The sequence below is a fragment of the Amphiura filiformis genome, chromosome 14 (genome assembly GCF_039555335.1).
Source record: "Amphiura filiformis chromosome 14, Afil_fr2py, whole genome shotgun sequence".
Lineage (NCBI taxonomy): Eukaryota > Metazoa > Echinodermata > Ophiuroidea > Amphilepidida > Amphiuridae > Amphiura > Amphiura filiformis.
Genome location: NC_092641.1, coordinates 47,618,207 through 47,641,776, shown reverse-complemented (window position 1 = coordinate 47,641,776; position 23,570 = coordinate 47,618,207). Strand labels below are relative to the sequence as shown.

The 23,570-nt window shown below is 38.8% G+C and overlaps 1 protein-coding gene across 2 annotated transcripts in view; it reads right to left on the bottom strand.

Moving 5' to 3' along the window:
* The window catches only part of LOC140169060 (alpha-2,8-sialyltransferase 8B-like), a 132,223-nt gene extending 122,084 nt beyond the window's left edge, over positions 1 to 10,139 (bottom strand). The window contains exon 1 of one of the 2 annotated variants that reach the window (XM_072192340.1): positions 9,792 to 10,139. In XM_072192340.1, the coding sequence (XP_072048441.1) occupies positions 9,792 to 10,045 (254 nt within the window). In that variant the 5' untranslated portion in view covers positions 10,046 to 10,139. The remainder of the gene's footprint in view (positions 1 to 9,791) is intronic. The other variant, XM_072192342.1, reaches the window with a different exon arrangement.
* Between the last annotated feature and the right edge of the window lie 13,431 nt (positions 10,140 to 23,570).

The window sequence follows — 23,570 nt, the reverse complement described above, 5'->3', positions numbered from 1 at the left end:
ATTTCCTTTGTTGTTTATCCAGGTCAATTTTCCATTGAAAGCAAATTGCCCGACCAGCGATTTGGTAGCCCAAATCCCCAATTGAGTGTTCTGGTTAAACATGATCAGTAGGAGCGCTATAGGCCTGGGAATTTCTTTGCTATATTGAAGTTCTAGCAACACTGTAGCCATGCCGGTATTCCTATTAAACCCAGGGATATCGATCCACAATGCTAGTATTAGCCTTAGATTTCACTCGTTGATTTTGAAAAATGGTCAGCCGGCAGTTAAAATAGTGAAATGAAAACGCAAATTCTGACAAAACTATGATATATCGCTCACGGTGATGTGCGTTAGAAAGTTGGGAAAAATCCTTCATTAGCGAACTATCTTACTTTGAAAAGCTAAAAGGTTGATCCAAAAAAGGCTCGCGGACAGAGTTTAAGCCTATCAAAATCGAAAATCTTACACTAAATGACTAAATTTCACGCCTAAGTTTAACACTAGAATTTGAAAAAAAAATACAGTATCAAGCACTACAATTTTTCCTGACATTTACTGAAAAAATGAAAATGATTGCTTTTCATTTGGCCGAGAAAATTAATTTTACATCGAAAAGGTGTAACTAAAAATTTAGCTCATTTCAACACCAAATTCGATCGTTTGTATTGCCTCATTAAATGACTGAGTGAGCCTTGCCAAACAAAAGAATCGGTTGTGCAGGCTGCTAACTGCAAATATTAACTGTCTATGAGTGTGATGGTCGAAATATAATCACGAGGTGAAAGATGGATTCTTCCATTCCACGAGCCGGAACGGCGAGTGGAATGGAACAATACATCTTTCACCGAGTGATTATATTTCGACCATTACACGAATTTAAGACAGTTAATATTTGTTTTATATCACTCATGCATAAATTCTATTACTAAAATACTATTTAAGGTAGGAAATACATTTTTTCATCAACATAACACCATGTTTTGCCGTGATATACTTCAAATTTTGGGGTCCACCCCATAATTAAATCGGCGAGTCCAAGAGTCAGCGCACGGCTTGGCGCAGGCGCACTACGGCAGAGCACATGATGGTAAAGACCATCACACGGAGAGGGTGATAGTAAAAATGATAAATGGTAATCAACCAATGAACTGTCTAGAATTTATGTATGAGTGATATAATAAAGACTATCACACGGAGTGGGTGATGGTAAAAATGGCAAATGGTAATCAACCAATGAACTGTCTAGAATTTATCTATGAGTGATATAATATTATTTGCACTATACGGAATCGGATATATTTTGTAGGGGAGAGCAGGGGGTGTTCGCCCTATATTTTTCTGACCAGCCTAGCGATGTCAATTTTAAGGTTAGGGATGATCTGATTAGCCCATGTGAAAGCCCTATGTCTTAGCTATATACGACCACAATCCCAGAACTATAGGCCTTACAATAGCAACAGGATATAGCAAACAAAAAAAGTTTTGCAAAGTGGCGAACTTGCCCCATATTAGGGCAGGTTCGCCCATATGGTGGGGTAAATTCGCCCTAATCACAAAAAAAAAAAAGGTTTTTACATTGCATAACAATAACATATTTTAAATGCAAACATTTACCAAGAGTATACAGAGCATTCATTCTCTTCTGGAGTCAATATTTGCCAAGAAGCTAGGCATTTATTTAAGGACCTTTGTAATATTCCACACCTCAGACAGCAGTGGTTTGAGTAGTCTCCAAAGCAGCCAGTTTGGTTCCGCTGAGGAAGCGTAACCAAATTGGCTGCGGAGGAGACTATGGTTTGAGTAAATGAAATCTATACGCTGGCGAAGTTACGTAATAATCGGATTAACTACCATAGCAATAGGTGAAAACAACTTTTGAATATACCGCGCAGCACTGATACGTTCACGCGGTACCTCTGCATTGAACCATATCATGCTGATCACCTGCACCTAACATTACCATCGTTGCAACGACCAGTATTGTATCCAATCTATGATTGCAGACATACACAGGTGATGAGTGTAACCTGCTTGTAGTGCAGCGCGATATGTTCAAAATTGTTTTCACCTATTGCTATGGTAATTAATCCGATTAATTACGTAACTTCGCCAGCGTATAGACGAATCCAACGAGCCAAGTCATGGTCAGGATTTGGTCGGCCATCTTTGGGTAGCCGCTAGCACCAACCTGGTGTTTTGAGTGCCCAATTGTGCAAATAAAAACCGCCTAACACCTAGAGAAGATGCAAGGACGAGGAGGGTTAATAGAATAATACAATAGAGATAATTCCGCAGGTAATCCCGTTGCATCTATTCATACATAGTCCTTTTGTTCGCAAGTACATCCATTTGTAGCGTTTGATACCGCGTGTAGTTAATCCGATTATTATGCTACTTCAACAGCGAATAGACCATGTAGAAGCTGTGTGTTTTGCCGAAGGAACTGTAGGGCCTATTGTGTTGTAAACTTTAATCATTCTTTTGTCTACCTGTGTTTTCGCGGAACTTGTAAAACGGGTGATGGAATGCAGTTTAAAATTTCCGCCAAGGCCGAATCATTTCACATTTTGGGTGCATTGTAGCCGACGGGTACCCAACTAAAGGCTGCGAGTCTATGGTTGGCTAAACAGGTCATAACGTTCATTAATACGTGTATTCGAAATTTCGAATACGCGCAATGGAACAGACCAATCAGCGTTGAGTTTCGAGAACGTGGTAGGGAAATTTTAAAGCCCGTGTATTTAAATCGAGGTACGTAAACAACCTCGTTCACTGCAGATAAAAATTCGGAGATAATTTTAATCCTCACCGTGCTACATTACGCCGTTTTTTGTAAGAAAAAAGACGGGAATGAACAGAACATGCCAAAAGATCAGAGAATAAAGTCGTTTTTGGTATTTTCATACCTTTTTAGGGGAGAAGGGTTAAATGTAGGCCTATCGGCTTCCTTTATACAAAATGCTTTTTCAAAAATTCTCTTGGGGGAATTAAAATGCATTTATTCCGTGTTAAAATATTTTCTGATGTAGCAAAAAATAGATAGGATACACTCCACTCTTAGTACCAACTTTATTCTATGTGGAATACATTTATTCCGTCCTGGAATAGGCCTACATACATTTTAAACAGCGGATAGTGTATGTAACAAATGAATTAGCAATATCTGTATATATCTGTCTCCACACTGAATCCTAAAGTATTAGGCTGAAGCTATACATATAAATTATAATATGAATTATTCTTTGAAAGTAGAGAATATTAGAACAGTGACCGTATCCTGCCCCAGGATCCTGCCCCTAAAGCGGCCGATGCCGAACAACACATACACAGCCTTGACCTGCGGTTGTCTAAATTCTGAGGGATTTGCATGCTGGTCAGGTAGAACTTAAGATAAATATACAGAGTGACCTTCAACTTCTCCGTGTTTGGTCAGACCTACCGTATAGGCGTAGGCTGCATGGGGTGTATCCTGCATAGTGTTCATGTATGTTCAAACCTGAAACTAGTATAGGCCTATACCTCAGGTTCAAACACATGTTTCACACTTAAGTGTACGCTGCATGACTGTATGTTTCTGTTTTCAGGGATGATTATCCTAATGTCTAATAAATGATGAGGGACAGTAATTTGGTAGTTATGCACCCTTACAACACACATCGCGCGGTGTTTCTTTATGCAAAATAAAAGTTATGCAAAACATCATACTTTGTAAGTACTAAATCGGGTCCGTTTCAAAATAATCTTCATTCATATGCTTCTGCCGCTTCTTATAGTTTATTCTTTATTAGGCCTATAAGCCTTTTGATTATTAAGTGAAGTTTGTTATTAGTGCACGAGGACAAGTGCCAATTGCGTTGATATCACATGCGAGCAGTCTCACGAGGTCGAAATTGTAACCCACGTTCTCGAATCTAAACGCTGATTGGTTTATTCCATTACGCGTATTCGAAATTTCGAATACACGTATTAGTACACGTTATGACCTGCTTAGCCAACCATACTAGTCAGGTGTAGGAATGCGTGGATTTGGATTCGTCTATACAATAAGCAGGCAAACTTTGTCTGTCACAAATAAACCAAGCAAACCAAGATCAGTACCGGTAGTTCAAGTAACACATACCTCCAGCAGTCACTAGAGAATAGTTCAAGTAACACATACATGTACCATAAAGTCTACCCAGAATTCATTGCTGCAAATTATTTTTGAAGCCTACCCACAATGCAATGTGAAGTGGTTGTTTACCCATAATGCAATTTGTAAAGTTGCTCCAATCGGGTTGTAACTCGGGGATAATGATCCCCGACACTCCGGAAGTATAAAACCACAAAGGTCATCTGAGGTCAAAGGTCAGGTCAAATTTAAAGTTGCTCCGACCTGGCGAATCTGCTCGTGAGCTGATACCCCATGATCCTACATCAAAAGTTACAATAATACATTTTTATGACAAAAATAGCCCCATTTTTCCCTACGGCATTACCAAGAGACATCCAATATAGCATTTATAAGCCGATAAGGGCGTATAAAATGAATGTTTTGGTTCTCGTCCCCTCCCTCCTCAATTTCTGGGATTTGTCAGATTTCTTTTAATAGATTTTTCATTTTTTTAGACTTTGGAATACTGTGGGAAAACTTTACATACATGTAGGGCCTATAAGGCCCTTTACAATTGATTCTTATAGTTCCTGTTTCCCGCCCGCGTCCAAAGTAGAGAATTGCAAAATATTTCATTATTTTATAAATGAAGAATTGAACTTTTGTTCACAACACATAAAGTTGCTCACCTGAAATTTTCGGTTGTTAATACTACAACCTTCTTCAGCAGACTGATCCAGTTCGTTGATCGATTTGACGACTCTTGACCTGTGACCTCAGAACTGGATCGTAGACTCTTGCTAAGTTGTACCTTAGGCTAAAAAAAAAAATTGTTTGTTTGTCCTCCACAACCATTTGAAAATTGGTGCGGGCGGGCGGATTTTTTTTTTTTTTTTTTTTAAGAGCATACAAATTTTGAACTGCAAATCGGCAATGGTAGCCACTGTTTCAGTAGGAGAAACAGTACTCCACGGTCCATTTCTTTTCTCCCCCACCGCTATCTCCAGGCCGGTAAATTGATCATCAGCAGTAGCCGGAACATCTGACATTACATTATTAAATAATTCCCGTAAATTTAGGGATATAGGGGCACTTACAAGGCGATCTACAATCACTTTCCTTTCGCGCAAAACACATACGCAAACTGCGTAGGTCGCCATGTTTGGACTGCATCACTTGAACGTTGTTATGCAGACAATATAAATCACCACGTGAAAATATTTAAAAATCAAAAACTATTACATATATCATTCAAATATGTATTTCAAATGTATGAAAAATATTTTAATACAATGTATTTAGTACATTTTTTGTAACTTGTGAGAAAAATCGGTATATTTACACATTTTCACCCTGCGTTTTTGTCCACAAACAACGCTAGCTATACGATATAAATTCAGTTCTTTTAATAGTACGATCGCCGAGTACAAAGTTCACAACGAAATATAGATTTGTATAGTGAGTTTGGACATGCGGCCACACGTATGATATGGTCTGCGTAAAATGCCTAAATCAAGACGTAAAAGTCGTAGAAAGGTAGAAAATCCAACAAAATCGATGTTTTTAACTTACAGTTTTGGGGAAAATGTTAAAAAAAAAAAAAAAAATAGAAAAAAAAAAGTTGTAGGCGCGGGCGTAAAAATAGGTGCGGGCGGTCGAGGACAAACAAACAATTTTTTTTTTTTTAGCCTTATTCAAAGAAGGTTGATTGGCCCGGATGTGAATGGCCTCTTTGACTCCTCTTTCGAAGTACCGTGGTTCTCTGTCGAGGATTTGCACTTTCTCTATAGGTCCACGTGATGTCCTGGGGATTCTATCGTGTGTAGCCTATGTGCTGAGATACCTCGTACGAGGTGGAGCTAGGGCGCCTATGCTCACCGAGCAGGGGCCCCGGGTGGTCTGACCCTGGCAAGAATTATACGGGACCCCGCGTGACGTCCTTTTTGTCCGTTTTGTCCGCTTGGCTTTAAAACACACTCTTATGCCGTATGAGCTGTAAATACGTTTTAAGGCATCGGAGATGCCTTTGACATAAAGGGATAACGACTTGTCCTTTGTTGGTGTTCGTACTGTCCTTTGGCGGTCTTATAGGTTTGTTGAGCCTGTCAAATGCCCACTTGGGGTAACCACACTTAGACAGGGCTTCAGTGATGTGCGACTTCTCTTCATCCCAGTCTACCGGATCGGTAGACTGAATCTGATAACTGACTCTGCGCGATGAAAAAGCGTGTGTATCACTCCCAGTTTGTGTTGTAAAGGGTGATTGGAAGAAAAGTTCAAGTACTGGTCTGTATGTGTGGGTTTGCGATAGATCTTGATATTGAGTGAGCCGTCCGGTTTTATGACTGTTAGAGTGTCCAAGAAGGCCAGAGTCCTGTTATCTTCACCCTCTGTGATGAATTTGATATCCGGATCGAGCGAATTTAAGCAGTCTATAATATCGAATTAATTAATTCGAATTAAACAATTCACCGAGTGGCTATGGGCAGCGCCCAGCGCCATTAGACATATGTTACAAGACTACCAAGTGACAGGTGATGGACCGTACACACACAAAAGAATAGGCACTTTTTTGATAATATTCACCAAGGTTACTCAAAACTTACCTAGCTAATTTATTATACAGCAGGGAAAATATTTACCGACGGAAATAAAAATCTATCAACGGATAGTCTTGTTATGCTATCACAAACTAAGAAAAAAATCTGAAAAATCCAAAATTTTGGTCTAAAAATTGGCCAAGGTTACTGCTGTCCCATTCAAAAGCACAGGAAGCACCCACCGCGTTGAGGTCAACTTTCTAGACTTCTAGGCTTTTTGTGGTAATCTAGGGGTTTATCCTCTGTCGCATAAAAAAGGAAAAGGCCTCCTCCTTTCCTCGAACACTCTTGGAAAAGACTGGAAACTAGGAAACTACTAAACAATTAAATGCTAATTTTACATATAGAGAGGGGGCCCTCCTTCATCAATTCATGACAATTCTCTGGACGAGAACCAAAACATTTAATAATTTCATGTCATAATTTTCCAACAAATTATTGTTTCGACAATCTCAAGAAGACTATTTAATTTTTAATTTTGTTGTCAAACAAACCAAGTTTGATTAATCAACATAGGCATTTCCCACCAATGGCCTACCGGGGTCACAACTAAGCCAAGGGCTTGGTAGCATTACCAAATCATATGAAAAACTTTCTGTCATTTGCTCAAGTAAAAGTTTGCACGCACGGTATAACTCGCAGTTCGGACTCAAAGTTGAGCCCAGTTTTCACTTCAACTTGCTCTCCTATTAAATCGAAAAAAGATATGGGCTTGGGGTGAACGGATTCTCACACTAAATGCTTTCTGGTTTGCAAATCTATCTAATTGTTTTTTTTTTTTTTCCTGGCATAACAGAGCCAATTTTGTTTTATTTCAGTTGGCTGAAACCAATTTTCAATGGGAAAACCTATCAAATTTCCAGAAATAGCTCTTCCAATGACTATTGCAAGACCCTTGAACCTCCCAAAATTTTGGGGTGAACAGATTTATGAAATTGACATTCCTGGCCTACCTATCTACTATACTAAAATAACCAGCGAAGTGTGTGTGTCTGTGTGTCTGTCTGTCCGGCTATGCGTTTCGCCGCGCTAAGACGCATCGATCCGATATTTCGGATATGGATAGGTATCGGAAAAAGCATGTTGACCGCATGGTTTTCGAGGTCATCGGAGGTCAAGGTCAAAGGTCAAAATTTCAAACTTTGTCCGATCGGGCCCAAACTTGGTGGGTGGAATCCTTGATAGGAGGGGAATGTATGCCCTCAAAAAAAACGCGGTCAGCCGAGGTCAAAGGTCATTGTGTCTGTATGTCTGTCTGTCCGGCTATGCGTTTCACCGCGCTAAGACGCATCGATCTGATATTTCGGATATGGATAGGTATCGGAAAAAGCATGTTGACCGCATGGTTTTCGAGGTCATCGGAGGTCAAGGTCAAAGGTCAAAATTTCAAACTTTGTCCGATCGGGCCCAAACTTGGTGGGTGGAATCCTTGATAGGAGGGAATATATGCCCGAAATAAAATCGCGGTCAACCAAGGTCAAAGATCATCACGGAGAGTTCAAATCTCAAATTTTGTCCGATCGGGCTCAAACTTGGTGGGAGGGATCTTAGTTATGAGGGAAATATAGGCCTATGCCCTAAATAAAATAGAGGTCAGCCGAGGTCAAAGGTCATTACGGAGGGGTCAAATTTCCATTTTTGTCCGATCAGGCTCAAACTTGGTGGGTGGAATCTTCGATATGTGGGGAACATGTAAAAATATAATCGAGGTCATCCGAGGTCAAAGGTCAGCCAGGGGCTACATTTTAATATCACGGGAGCATGAACAAAACAAAACCGAGGTCACTCGAGGGCGAAAATCAAATGGGGTCAGTATGCCCAATTGGGCTTAAAAGTAGTAAAAAGAATGACGAGAACATGTCAAAAAGTCAAAAGGGGTCATATAGCATGGCTATCAGTAAACTCTCACAGCAACGGGTGAACTAGTCATATAAAAAGTTCAGGATTTGACTGTAAAATTGTTGAGCCATTTCATTTCTTAAACAAATCAGCAACTGACAAAGTTGGCAAATATAGCCCTACATTCATAGAAATTGTTCGTTGGCATTACTCAGTAAGTTAATGTAAGTCGTTGCGTCAACTTTCCGAGTAATGCCAACGCGTACAATTTTGAGTAACGCTGACTCGATATCATTATGTTGGTCGCACTCATTTGCACTTTATTGAGTTGTTACAACTCAGAAAATGAAACTAGCCTAGGTTGGCATAATTTTCTGGAGGTGTGCTATAGTATACAAAATTTTGCACTGATTACAAAAATAAATATTTGAATACTGCTAATTGTGCAGAAAATGATCCAATTATGTGAATTAAGTAACAAAGTACCAAATTGGAATAACTCAAAACAATAAGTACCAGTAAAAAATATGAACGAGTTACATCAACTTACATGTTGAGTTACAATAACTCAACTAATTGGTTCTTTGAACCTTGTTTATTTTTCTAAGTTCCCTGAACTTGAATTCATAAGTTGAGCATTACTAAAAAGTTGACGCAACGACTTACATCAACTTTTTAAACTAAGACCTAAGACCTGAAAACTAAGACCTAAAAACTAAGACTGAAAACTGAAAACTAAGACCTGAAAACTAAAGATCTAAGACTTATAAAACTAAGACCTAAGACTTATAAAACTAAGACCTAAGACCTGAAAACTAAGACCTAAAAACTATATATAAGACCTGAAAACTAAGACCTAAGAAAGACCCATATATAAACTAAGACCAACACAGTCAGCATAATTACTCTTTTTATCAGTTTTAATATCAAAATATCATTCCTCCTAAAAAATGTTTACACACACAATACATGTATCCTATGGAGGATATACTGATTCATGCATGGGAGGTCAGCGATCTCTGAGCAGCACCATATGCTTACATTCATGAGTCACATTTGAAACTTGGGTAGGCCTATACATACAGATGCCCACACATACAATTTTTAGTCGATGCACATGCACACATATTTACAATTTCTAGTCTAATTATTTCTCTCGATGTTTTACCGAATCACCATTAAACCGAACTGTGTTTATATCTAATAATTATGTTACCTGTAAGGAAATACGTTTTCGAGAAAAACAACAACATACAAATAACACATTTTAGTCTTACCGTTTTTGGTTTATAGGCAGGTTGGGAAGGGGAACCAGGTTCATGTTGCGCTTGCTGGTTGTTGTCGATGAGATGTACCGAGTACCATGTAAAATCCCACATAATTTGAAAACACCGACACACAAAAGAGCAAAAACGCAGACTTTCGTGTATCTAAATATAGTCTTTTTATCTTTCATTTTAGGTAAACTCCGTGTTTTAATGCTATAGAATACGAGACTCGACTTTTTTCGTGCGCTGTGCCTGTTTATCATAGGCCTAACCCCGGGATCGTAACCCGGGGATCGTAACCTATGTGCATTACTCCAATTACGACGTTTTGAACCGGGGGCTAGCTGGGTAAAATCAAATGTACGGGGCACACCGACATCGCCTGGCTAATAATTATTTGGTGCAGCAGAGACATTAAAATGAATACACGGGATCGATACACGTGAATTGCTATGCACGATTTTGATATCAGACGAAAATCTTCGGATACTGGGTTAGAAAATGATGAATATCTCCCGTAAATGATTTTTTCTCAAGAAACCAGATGTGGTCCAGACACTTGAAAATCCGTGTTAAACAGATATGATAGTCGTTAGCATGCGCTTTGAAAATTGGCCGTGCGCTTTGAACTCAAAATTTGACCAAAACTCTAATTTTATATTGCGTTGGTCCTGTATGGACTACAGCGCGCAGCAGGCTATATAGCGGCACTCACTCAAGTGGAGACAGTATAACCATTGACCGCAATGTCGTATACAAGCTTACTCACACAGCGAGAAATCAATTACCCCGTCTATTGTCAGTAGCCTTAAGTGCGCTTCAGACTCCGTATTGTACGTACAATATTGTATGTACAATATTTTTCGTGACGTCAGAAAGTATTGCACGTACAATAAAAAGTATGTACCGGCAAAATATATATTTTGCCACAATCATTGGTTGCTTAATTGATACGGAGTTGCCAAATTTCTAAGAGTGGTAAATTTATTTCAGTGTTCGTGCACGGAATGATGAACATCTTTTATGTCTTCTTGTATTCAACTGTACTTGAATTATTATATAATCAATGGGCACCTTTAAAGTTAATAATATTAATACTGATATTAATATAAAAAAATATTAAAATTGTAATAATAATATAAATGGCACATTCAGTTCTTATTTATTTATTTATAGGTTCATTTATTTAGGCCTATTCTATTTGTTTATTTATTTATTTATTTATTTATTGATTACTGATTGATTAATTGATTTAGAGATTAATTTATATTTAGTCATATATTGATTTAGTCAGTTTCTTAAGTATTATTTATAGGCCTGTAGACCCGGATGCAACGCCTTCTATACTTTTTCATTAATTATAGGCCTATTAATAGTAATGCGTTGAGATTTTAAAAGTAATATCCGCCTTTATTTCTTTCTTTTTGAAATGATATACTCGTTACAAAAACAAATCAGCATGGAAAACTTTTTTTTTCGTCAGAGGCGTCCAAAACACCACAGTTAAGCGTCCAAAATTGTAAGTGGGCTTTCTTTTTTTACCTCATTATTTCGTTAAAATTACTCGAAACCCCTCCTAAGAGTTGTTACTAATAAACATTTCATAATTTTGGGCAAAGAATAGCCAAATAGTTGACCGAAATCGTATATTTGCATCAATATTTGACTGAAATCGTATATTAGCATTACCGTCCCTTCGTGGCTTTATTGCAAGCCAAAGTGCTGCTAAATGTGAAACGCGATTACTTAAAATATTGAAAGAGTTTCAACTATACGAACATATTTCTGAAATATGTCTCTCTGATTGGTTGATTATCAAGAGGATTACGGCATCCTCAAAGCCTCCTGCTGTAATTCTCTATTCGATATCTATTATAGGACCGATCTTTTGAAATCCATACAACCGTGTCAAATGTAATAGTCTCGAATCATAATTTGTGCACGATACAACGTTGATAGGCCTACCGTACGTCAGATTTCGGAATTTTATTGAAAATAGGCATAAATTACATTGAACAGGTTGAATGCTGGCAAAAGTAGACAAAATAACTATGGGTCGAATTTACATTAATCAGTGTCCTGGGCCTGGGTAACATTTAGGACTCCTTCGCATTCTAAAACAATACTTCACCAAATGTCCTTGCTTTCATTTTCTCATTTAATTTGTTTTAATTTTAATTAATTTCTTTATCCACTGGCTCTGTGGTAAATCCGGTATTGCCAAATATTTCTCGTCCGTTATCCGTGTTATGCTTCTGTCACACTACACCGAATAGGTCTTCCGTACAAGAAACGGATGGTATTTTAGTAAATCCGTTGTTGTTCGTCAATGATCGTTTTATGTTCTTTTTATGTCCTGCTATCATCCGCCAAATGCGTTTCGTGTTAGGTGATGTTCGTTAAGTCCGTCGGCATGCACAAAACTTGAAACGGAGTGTACCGAATACACATGTTCGGTATTTATCCGATGTGTGTTCGTATGGTGCTGCATATTGCCGGAGTTTGTTCGCTCTCCTTTCGTTCATGTTCGTTCTTTATTCGTTGCACTCGGCCCGTGTTCGTTGCAAATACGTTCCTGTGAGGCCTTCACCACCGGATAGCATATTTTTGCATTCGGTGATGTACGTTGACCCAGACCGTGTTAGTGTCACACTACACCGGATCGGTCTTCCGTATAAGAAACGGATGGCATTTTAGCAAATCCGTTAGTGTTCGTCAATGTTCGTTTTATGTTCTTCATATGTCCTGCTATTATCCGCCAAATGCGTTTCGTGTTAGGTGATGTTTGTTTAGTCCGTCGAGAATACGTTTCAAGTTTTGTGCATGCACAAAACTTGAAACGGAGTGTGCCGAATACACATGTTCGGAAGTTGTCCGATGTGTGTTCGTACAGTTCTGTATATATACCCTGGGCTTGTTCGTTATTCTTTCGTTTATATACCGCAGGTGTTTGCAAGGTTTCGCAGGCGCTTGTGCCGGATGTAGGCCTATGGCGAACATGTGGATCAATCATTGGGGGGGATTTTCTGAAGGGTGTGTGACGCAATATCATATTACCCCCAGTACTTTAGTGACTGACAAGTAGAAAAAAGGGGAAAGGAGAGAAAAAAAAAAAAAGAAAGTGAGAAAAATTGAAGAGAGAAGAGAAGAGAAAAAGTTAAATTGCACGTAATTTAGTAGGCCTATGCATGTAAGTAGTATTGAGGGAGGGGCACTTTCTGAAGGGTAGAGGACGCAATATCAAATTCCTGCCAGTTTTAGTGATTGACAAGAAAGAAAAAAGAAGAGAAAACATGGAAAAGGTTAAATTGTATGTTATTGAGTAGGCCCAGGATAATATATAGTAAGTCTAAGTATAGGCATGTGATTATTATAGGCAGTGCTTAAATGTCGTTCCTTGGCCCAAAAGCCTGTGAAAATTACTGCCAGCCCGTCGATATGTAGGGCCCGTGACATTTTGTCACCAAAATCAGTATTTAAGACGGACTTAGATGTATTACTGATAATAGTGTAAAAATGATGCACCAAAAACAATTTTCCAAATTTTCCATTTTTAAAACTACATTTTTACACAATAGGCCCAGGCCTAATAATGTAAATAGGCCCTACAGTCCCCATGCAAATGTCTTCAATTGGACCTTCATTTTGAAAAATGGACAAGTCTTCCTTTTACTTCTGCTATGGACATCCACGTGTTATTTTTAAAACAATTGTTTATATTATACAATAATGGTGACAACTTTTCAATGACTTCAATTAGGCTTTCGTTTCACGAATTCAAACTAAAATAGTACCCAATAATAATGCTGAAATTGATCCAAAAAATGACAAATGACTTCAATGATGGTTTCTCACCTCTATTGCCCCGGACGCTGTTTGCCCTGATATATCAGATTTGTAGCCCTTTTCCCCCTTACAAGTTGTCTTTCCCCACTTTGTTCACCCTCTGAAAAAGTGCTTGCTACGTCACTGCCTCTAAGGGGTCAAAAACCCTCTCAAACACCCTCTCCTCCCCACTTTTCTGATAGGGTGGACGTCCCTGTTGGTGCCACATGCCACGGATTCGCCGGTCATTTGTCGGACGTTGAACGATTGAATATAAAACGCCTGCAGGATTATTAGCGGCCACAACGCATAGAGAGACGAACGGGAATCGGACCCCAAATCCGGACATTTGTCGGACGTTGACCCCAAATCCGGTCATTTGTCGGACGTTGAACGATCGAATATAAGACGCCTACAGGATTATTAGCGGCCACAACGCATAGAGAAACGAACGGGAATCGGACCCCCAAATCCGGTCATTTGTCGGACGTTGAACGATCGGATATAAGACGCCTGCAGGATTATTAGCGGCCACAACGCATAGAGAGACGAACGGGAATCGGACCCAAAATCCCACCGAATCTTCTGCCGGACTGGTGATTTTTCCACCGAATAAAATATTTTTGTATTCGGTGATGTACGTTGATCCAGTCCGTCGTAGTGTGACAGACCTATTAATCTATTTATTTATTAAAATGCACCATCTATTAAATTCCTGTAATACAATGTATAGGCCTAGTGTATTTGACAACAAAGTTGTTTTTATTTTTGATTGGAATTTGGGGTTCCAATTTACAAGTGGTCTGTTTTTACACGATTTCATATATAAAATATGTTTGGGCATAGCGGAATTAGTATATGATTAAAATAAACATACTCTTAGGCCCCCTTTTTTAATGTTCGTACATTATTAATATTAATATTAATGTACAAAATGCAAACGAATGTGTATATATTTGATTGTTTTGTAAACATTAAATTTGATGTTTACTCATAATTATGTCTGGAAAGTCAGGGATAAAACTAAGTATATCGGTATTTAGTTTCCTGGGAAAGTGGATCAGATGAGCAGTGAGTAAAAACATTCCATCTAAATGTTTATTTTATTTTTATTTTTTAATGAATTTATTAGGCCTACTGGTAAAGTGCAGAAAAACCTCAAAACGCACTCCAGGATTTTTCATCAGCAGCAGTAGAAATTTCTCTTGCATAGATTTTCGGGTGACCTCGCTTGGATTTAGCAAACAATGAACCGTCAGGGTTTTATATTATATAGCGCGTTATTTAATCTGATTCAACTCGTCGTGGCACGTATATTTATTGGACGTGCAATACTTTTTGACGTCACGAAAAATATTGTACATACAATATTGTACGTACAATATGGAGTCTGAAGCGCACCTTATAGTCAGGTCACTTCGCTAATTATGCATCTCATAAGGTCCGAATAAAATGGCCATGGGTGGCTGTGGATTCAACCTACCATGGCGATTTCTACCATGAAGATATCGGGGCGATGTCACTGTGCGGGGCTGTGCCCAAACCATTGAGTTTTGAGTAGGCCGCTAGCCTGTCTATTTTTCTTCCAAATGAGGCCCTTCTAGCTTCTGAGTCTTGATTTTTTAACAACTACTTGAAAGAGATTAGCAAACTTGAAGGGCATCATCGTTCCCAGGCCCGTACGCAGGATTATTTGGGGGGGTGCTGATTTTGAAAAAGTGGACCTTTTTATCCAAGGGGGGGCGATTTTGTAAAAAGTAGACTTTTCCTCAAAAATTTGGACCTTTTTTTTCCTTTTTGTATACTTTTGCACATTTGGGGGCACCCGCACCCCCTGCGTACGGGCCTGATCGTTCCATTGCCGAAAGCACACATACTGGGTATGGCCTACACGTCCCGTATAGGCTACTATGAAATCGGAAACCCCCTGTCTACAACAGGCGACTATGATTTGTAGGCTATATCACGTGACTATAGCGAAGATTGAGAAGTTATGATATTAAAGGCAAAAAAAACATGTTTGTTCCCTGTAGCAGGTCCAAAAAGTAATGCGAATTATACGGGGTTTTTTTTAATCCATGTCTTGAAATGGAAAAAAATACCCTTTTCGCTGCAAATTGGAATGGGCGGGATTTACAGTGGGTTTCTTCATATATATGCAAGAATATGTATGACCCCCTTTCAACCTGCAGCAGTTTTTCACTATGCTCGTTTGTTGTGTAATGTGTAAATGTTTACTCCAGTAGTGTTTTATATTATTTTTTGCGATTTTTCCGGTTTTTTTTCTTTTTTATTTCTTTGTAAGTGAACAAAAATTCAAATGCGCGCAATAAGCCGTCAAAAACGAAATGCGCGCGCTACATGAAACAAACTTGTTTTTTCCGGCCTAATTTGAGCAATCTAAAAAATTGAAACCATCATATTTACATGGAGTTCGTAAGAACTACAACGGTCTTAGAATAACATAATTATATTAATTTTGTGACGATTTACGTGTTAAATCAAATGGCGACGTAAAAATATGACGATATCGCATCCGACACCCTAACAGTGAAACATATAGAGTGTGTAGAACTTAACTAGTAACAAACGCACGGCGCATGCGCGAACCGGGAAGTTCAAGCTTGCTGTAGCTTCGGTCCCTACACATATATGGCACGTTTGCAACGCCCTAACTCAGGTGTCAATTTGTGGATAAAATTAAATAAAATTAAATATCTTTTTTTCTATATGTCCGTTTTTCCGTCTCCCGGGGAATTGACTTGAAAACACTATGAGGATTACTCAGTTAATTTTTGAGGACCAAACTCATGAAATTGGTGGTGTACGGGAATTTTTTATAGCCATTGTTTGGGTTAAAAAAATATGAATTTTTTCGAAAAAATTTGTGACCGAAAATGTGAGGAAATTTCGACTCTTTCTCGCTTACCTGATAAATTTTCAGCTTCTTTTTGACATATGTGCTAGATATGACTTTGGTGTTTATATTCCCTGAAGTAATTGTTGTAATTTTGCTTATTTTGATAAAAAGAAGTGATTTTCTGCATGGAGTCGTTTTGATATTCGGCTTTGTTTACGTTTCAAAACCAAAACTGAATTTCCCGGCTCGCGCATGCGCCGTGCGTTTGTTACTAGTTAATGTAGAACTTGTAGAGTGCCCTCGTGAGATGACAGAAGCTAGAAAGTCGTCCATGCATGATCTATTATACTTACAGTGTTAAGGGGTGGGGTATGAACGTTTGGACAGTATTTATTGTGGGACATGAGAGCACATCAGCCATATCCAATTGCATTCTGAATACGAAGAATGTCCTTCATAGGCGTAGATCCCGGGTGATGTGGGGATTTATCCCCAATATTTTGCCAGGGGGGAGGCTCCATACAATCATCGTTCCTCCCCATATTGACGCCTGATAATAGGTTTCTGACCAAATTAACCCCATATTTGCCCATTTTAGCCCCAAAAGTGCAAATTTTCGCTCGCTTCGCGCGCATTTATTCTACTTTTACACCATATTTCATCAGTTAAGCTTCAAAATAGTAAAAAAGTTTCGCGCGCAATTGTACCATAAACTTATTCTGTCGCCAAAAGGTGCTGGATTAACTATAGGCCTACTTGAAGAATTTTTCCAACTCCATCCCCCAATGTCAAAAAAGAAATCTACGCCACTGATGTCCTTCCAAAGATGTTTTACTTTAGTAACCTAGATGAGCTTATCTGTATACCGCTGCGTGGCCGCAAACGTAACCGTCTCGGCTGAAACATGTATACTGTACATGAATCAAATAAAAATTCCCTTTAAAAGGGAAGGCCAGCCTCAATGCAGAAGAGGTCTTGTAAATAGTTTGGGTCACAGTGAAAGGCATTTCTTAGGATCACGCTTACATCCATGTTACATGACAGTCCACCAAACCATCAATGGTGAGAACATGCACACTGAAACAGCAAAAAACATTAACTCCTATAACTCCTGTCAACTCTTAATTCATTACTCCAAATTGTTCTGTATTTTTGTCTTTACTGCTTTTTACCCATGCTTATTATTAAAATCAAGAAATACACTGCAGTTGTTAGTTAATTCGCTATGTAAACTCAACTTACATGCACATTTTATTTTAAAATGATTTTATATTATTTCGCAATGTATAGTTTACTATAAAGTAGATAGTGGCAAGCACATGATAAAGGACTGATCATTCACTACAATCTTCACTTTTAAACTGTATTTTTTGAATGTGTTGATTGTTAGTCCGGAACTCCTGCAAAGCTATGGACAATCTTACCTACTCCATTCTGTAATAGTCTGCATTGTGTGTTTTCTCAGTCTTCAATCATTTTGTTGAATGTAATAGGTCTGTCACACTACACCGAATAGGTCTTCCGTACAAGAAACGGATGGCATTTTAGTAAATCCGTTGTTGTTCGTCAATGATCGGTTTATGTTCTTTTTATGTCCTGCTATCATCCGCCAAATGCGTTTCGTGTTAGGTGTTGTTCGTTAAGTCCGTCGGCAAGTTTGTGCATGCACAAAACTTGAAACGGAGTGTACCGAATACACATGTTCGGTATTTATCCGATGTGTGTTCGTATGGTGCTGCATATTGCCGGAGTTTGTTCGCTCTCCTTTCGTTCATGTTCGTTCTTTGTTCGTTGCACTCGGCCCGTGTTCGTTGCAAATACGTTTCCTGTGAGGCCTTCACCACCGGATAGCATATTTTTGCATTCGGTGATGTACGTTGACCTAGACCGTCTTAGTGTCACACTACACCGGATCGGTATTCCGTATAAGAAACGGATGGTATTTTAGCAAATCCGTTAGTGTTCGTCAATGTTCGTTTTATGTTCTTCATATGTCCTGTTATTATCCGCCAAATGCGTTTCGTGTTAGGTGATGTTTGTTTAGTCCGTCGACAATACGTTTCAAGTTTTGTGCATGCACAAAACTTGAAACGGAGTGTGCCGAATACACATGTTCGGAAGTTGTCCGATGTGTGTTCGTACTGTTCTGTATATATACCCTGGGTTTGTTCGTTATTCTTTCGTTTATATACCGCGGGTGTTTGCAAGGTTTCGCAGGCGCTTGTGCCGGATGTAGGCCTATGGCGAACATGTGCATCGATCATGGGGGGAGGGGACTTTCTGAAGTGTGTGTGACGCAATATCATATTTCCCCCAGTACTTTAGTGACTGACAAGTAGAAAAAAGGGGGAAAGGAGAGAAAAAAAGAAAAGAAAGTGAGAAAAATTGAAGAGAGAAGAGAAGAGAAAAAGTTAAATTGCACGTAATATAGGCCTATGCATGTAAGTAGTATATGGCGGTTGAGGCACTTTCTGAAGGGTAGAGGACGCAATATCAAATTCCTACCAGTTTTAGTGATTGACAAGAAAAAAAAAGAAGAGAAAACATGGAAAAGGTTAAATTGTATACGTTATTGAGTAGGCCCATGATAGTAGTACTAGTAAGCCTAAGTAGGCCTATAGGCCTGTGATTATTATAGACAGTGCTTAAATGTGGTTCCTTGGCCCAAAAGCCTGTGAAAATTACTGCCGGCCAGTCCATATGCAGGGCCCGTGATATTTTGTCACCAAAGTCAGTATTTAAGACGGACTTATAGGTCTATTCCTGACTTTAACATATCAATCCATGCATGCTTTACCTGAAATTACGAGTCTGAAGTCTTATATATCTAATTGTCAGTGGATCAGTGTAACATTTTAAATTTTGCAAATTCAAATCGGGCCTTCTTTGTTTTTTTGTTTAAGGCAATAATAGTGTAAAAATGATGCACTAAAAACAATTTTCCAAATTTTCCATTTTTAAAACTAAATTTATACACAATAGGCCTAGGCCTAATAATGTAAATAGGCCCTACAGTCCCTATGCAAATGGCTTCAATTGGACCTTCATTTTCAAAAATGGACAAGTCTTCCTTTTTGCTTCTGCTATGGACATCCACGTGTTATTTTTAAAACAATTGTTTATATTATACAATAATGGTGAAAACTTTTTAATGGCTTCAATTAGGCTTTCGTTTCACCAATTTGCGGCTGTTTCAAACTAAAATACTACCCAATAATAGTGCTAAAATTGATCCAAAAATGACAAATGGCTTCAATTGGGCCTTCATTGTCCAAAGATTTCTCACCTCTATTGCCCCCGGACGCTGGTTGCCCTGATATATCAGATTTGTAGCCCTTTTGTACTTATTAGCCAATATTTGACCATTTTCGTCAAAATTTACCCCCTTAAAAGTTGTCTTTCCCCACTTTGTTCACCCTCTGAAAAAGTGCTTGCTATGTCACTGCCTCTAAGGGGTCAAAAACCCTCTCAAACACACTCTCCTCCCCCACTTTTCTGATAGGGTGGACGTCCCTGTTGGTGCCACATGCGACGGATTCGCCGGTCATTTGTCGGACGTTGAACGATTTAATATAAAACGCCTGCAGGATTATTAGCGGCCACAACGCATAGAGAGACGAACGGGAATCGGACCCCAAATCCGGACATTGGTCGGACGTTGACCCCCAAATCCGGTCATTTGTCGGACGTTGAACGATCGAAAATAAGACGCCTGCAGGATTATTAGCGGCCACAACGCATAGAGAAACGAACGGGAATCGGACCCCCAACTCCGGTCATTTGTCGGACGTTGAACGATCGGATATAAGACGCCTGCAGGATTATTAGCGGCCACAACGCATAGAGCGACGAACGGCAATCGGACCCAAAATCCCACTGAATCTTCTGCCGGACTGGTGATTTTTCCACCGGATAAAATATTTTTGTATTCGGTGATGTACGTTGATCCAGTCCGTCGTAGTGTGACAGACCTTTAATTTTATGAATCAAATAAAAAAGATAGAAAGTGGCCTCACTTTAGTTATGTGTCATTTTACAGTATTTATAATTTATAAAGTAAGACAATAATTTATTTATTTTCTATAAGTGCATGTCAAAATATGGGATATATTGTTCAATATTATAGCTAGCCCCTAAAAACTTTATTTTTGATCGGATTTTTCCGTTGAAAAGACAAAACTGATGTTAAAGATAGCAATAATATCATCAATAACATTTTGAGTCATTTTTATCCATAAAACGATACAGGATAGGATAGATAATTACTTTGACTTCAATGTGGTCCATATAATGAAGATTTTGATTCTACAACATTATTAGATCTGTTATCAACATATCAATTATGCACTCACAGGCAACCGAACATCATGCTATGCTCAGTAGTCCACTGATATGACCTTGTTCCAGTGACCATTCCCCGCTAATTACTAATTGTTGACCATGTCATTTTTTTTTGATATGCTGATTGCTGAACAAGTTTATGTTTATATGTGTAGGCCTAACCTATGATAACTTTTAAGTCATAATTAATTCAAACATAACTTTGGCAATACTCAATCGTTTTCGTTCGTTGAAACGGCAAAACATACTTTCTTTTCCTTGCAAATCGAATTAGCAGACATCAAAAACATTTCCACCACAAGAAGTAAAAAAAAATTCATACCAATAGAAGAAGGCTATAATCTTATAGCTAATCTTTAGTGTACACAAATCCCATCTAAGAATTAGATACCAGCCCTATGGGCTGGCGAAAAGGTACGGCAAGACTTTTTCGCATCACGTACGTCGAAGTTCACTTTCCAATTATGCAATCTGTAGTTAGGATAACGAAAACGACTGGTAAGCAAGTCTACTAAATTACCTCAAAATCTGAAGGAAAAAATGGCGGACCCGCCGCCGGACCCTTTCCAGAACTAATGCATATCTAGCCATTATCAACATGGGGTCATCGAACTGAATATTTTCCTTATATAAAAAACTAACACCTCCGCTATATGGTACCGTATTTCATGATATAACATTAATGGAAAGAAAAGTGCAAAAATGCTTTTCGTGTTTCGAATCGGACGAGTAACAAGCTCTATGACGTCTAGTGATGTAAACAACGTCCGGGTCATTAATAATTAATTAGGTAAACCCAAATAAGTAAACTTTATAAATCTAATGTAGGTGGGATGAAAAGCCGACGATCAATTGAAAATTTTGACCTTTCGTACCGTATTGAAGATATGAATTTTTTTCCCAGAACACCAAAAACAAATTGGGTCTTTTTGGGAAAAATCCATATCTTCAACATGTTCAATATGAAAGGTCAAAATCTTCAATTGATCGTCGGCTTTTCCTCCCAGCTACATAGGCCTACTGGTAGCTTAGACTTTCTGACGTTCGTGCCAAATCTCTAACCGAAAGACTCGAACTGGTGTCTGCACGGTCCCCGTCACTTTTAAAGTCGACCCCACCCCCACGTTAGGCCTATACGTGAACAAACATAGTCTCCTCCGCAGCCAGTTTGGTTACGCTCCCTCCACACAAACAGTCTGCCAATGGCCACTTATAACGCCGTTTCTGATTGGCTACATATATGTACACATAGAGCCGTACATACGGGAACTTGATTGACCCCAGTCAGCTGGCGAGCGCACAGGCGAGCGATGCAAAAAAAGATCCGGGTCAACTTTGCTCATGAATATGAAGTAGCCGTCTAGCCGATCGACCAATTGAAAGCCTTGTTTGAAGTCAAGCTGAATGACGTCGTCAGAAAACCGTTAGCAATCAAAAAGAACCAGTTCGTTATCATTGGCAGACTGTTTGTGTGGAGGGAGCGGAACCAAACTGGCTGCTGTGGAGACTGGAACAGACACACAACGAACTCACATTTTTAGTAACTCACAGTTCAATATAATCTAGGACTACACAATTCAGTATAGTAGGCCTATTAGTGAATGCTATGAAATCTATATACAGTATTATTATAAAATAGGCCTACTTTATAGGCCTATATGTTATCAACATGAAACATGCAAGGACTGATATTTCGGTTTTAATATAGGTAGGCTATAGGTTGACACAGAGTTTAACTTGTTTAATGCAAACTCGCCTAAATTATCTTGACATGACAACAAGTGATGGCACTTAGAAAGCTCCGCATAAGTCGACATTTAGTACAAACTCTCCTAGAGATGTCAGAACTGGTAAGTCGACATTTAGTACAGACTCTCCTCGAGATGTCAGAACTGGTAAGTCGACATTTAGTACAGACTCTCTTAGAGATGTCAGAACTGGCAAGTCGACATTTAGTACAAACTCTCCTAGAGATGTCAGAACTGGTAAGTCGACATTTAGTACAGACTCTCTTAGAGATGTCAGAACTGGCAAGTCGACATTTAGTACAAACTCTCCTAGAGATGTCAGAACTGGTAAGTCGACATTTAGTACAGACTCTCCTATAGATGTCAGAACTGGTAAGTCGACATTTAGTACAGACTCTCCTAGAGATGTCAGAACTGGTAAGACGACATTTAGTACAAACTCTCCTAGAGATGTCAGAACTGGTAAGTCGACATTTAGTACAAACTCTCCTAGAGATGTCAGAACTGGAAAGTCGACATATCATCGCCCCTGCAGGGTGTCCCTCAAAGAACTGTATCGTCGGAAATGTACTAATTGTTTGGGTATTTTAATTAACGCAAATAAACATATAACTAAATAAATAACTGGTGTGGTTGAGGAATAAATCAGCTTTCATATACTTTTTGCATTAACAATTGACCAATGACCACCCGAAAACTCCCTCGTTTTCAAACCTTTCCACGGATTAATATCAATCATGATCAATCGATGACCTGTATTCGGAGTGCTAATCACTACGCATGATGCGCTTTTCATTGATAGATATTTGGACTCCGTGGACATGGTGGAACGGACTGAATCAATTTGTAAGCGCTCTTTTAGCAAAGTCATAGTTCATTGAATTTACAACCGTATGACAAAACAGGCGAAAATGGTAACTTTTTGCACAAGATTTGCAATTTAAAGAGAATTGGACATTCCTCATTCTAGTGACTCTAGTGTATGCACAATAATAAGTGTGTTTTTTCATTTAA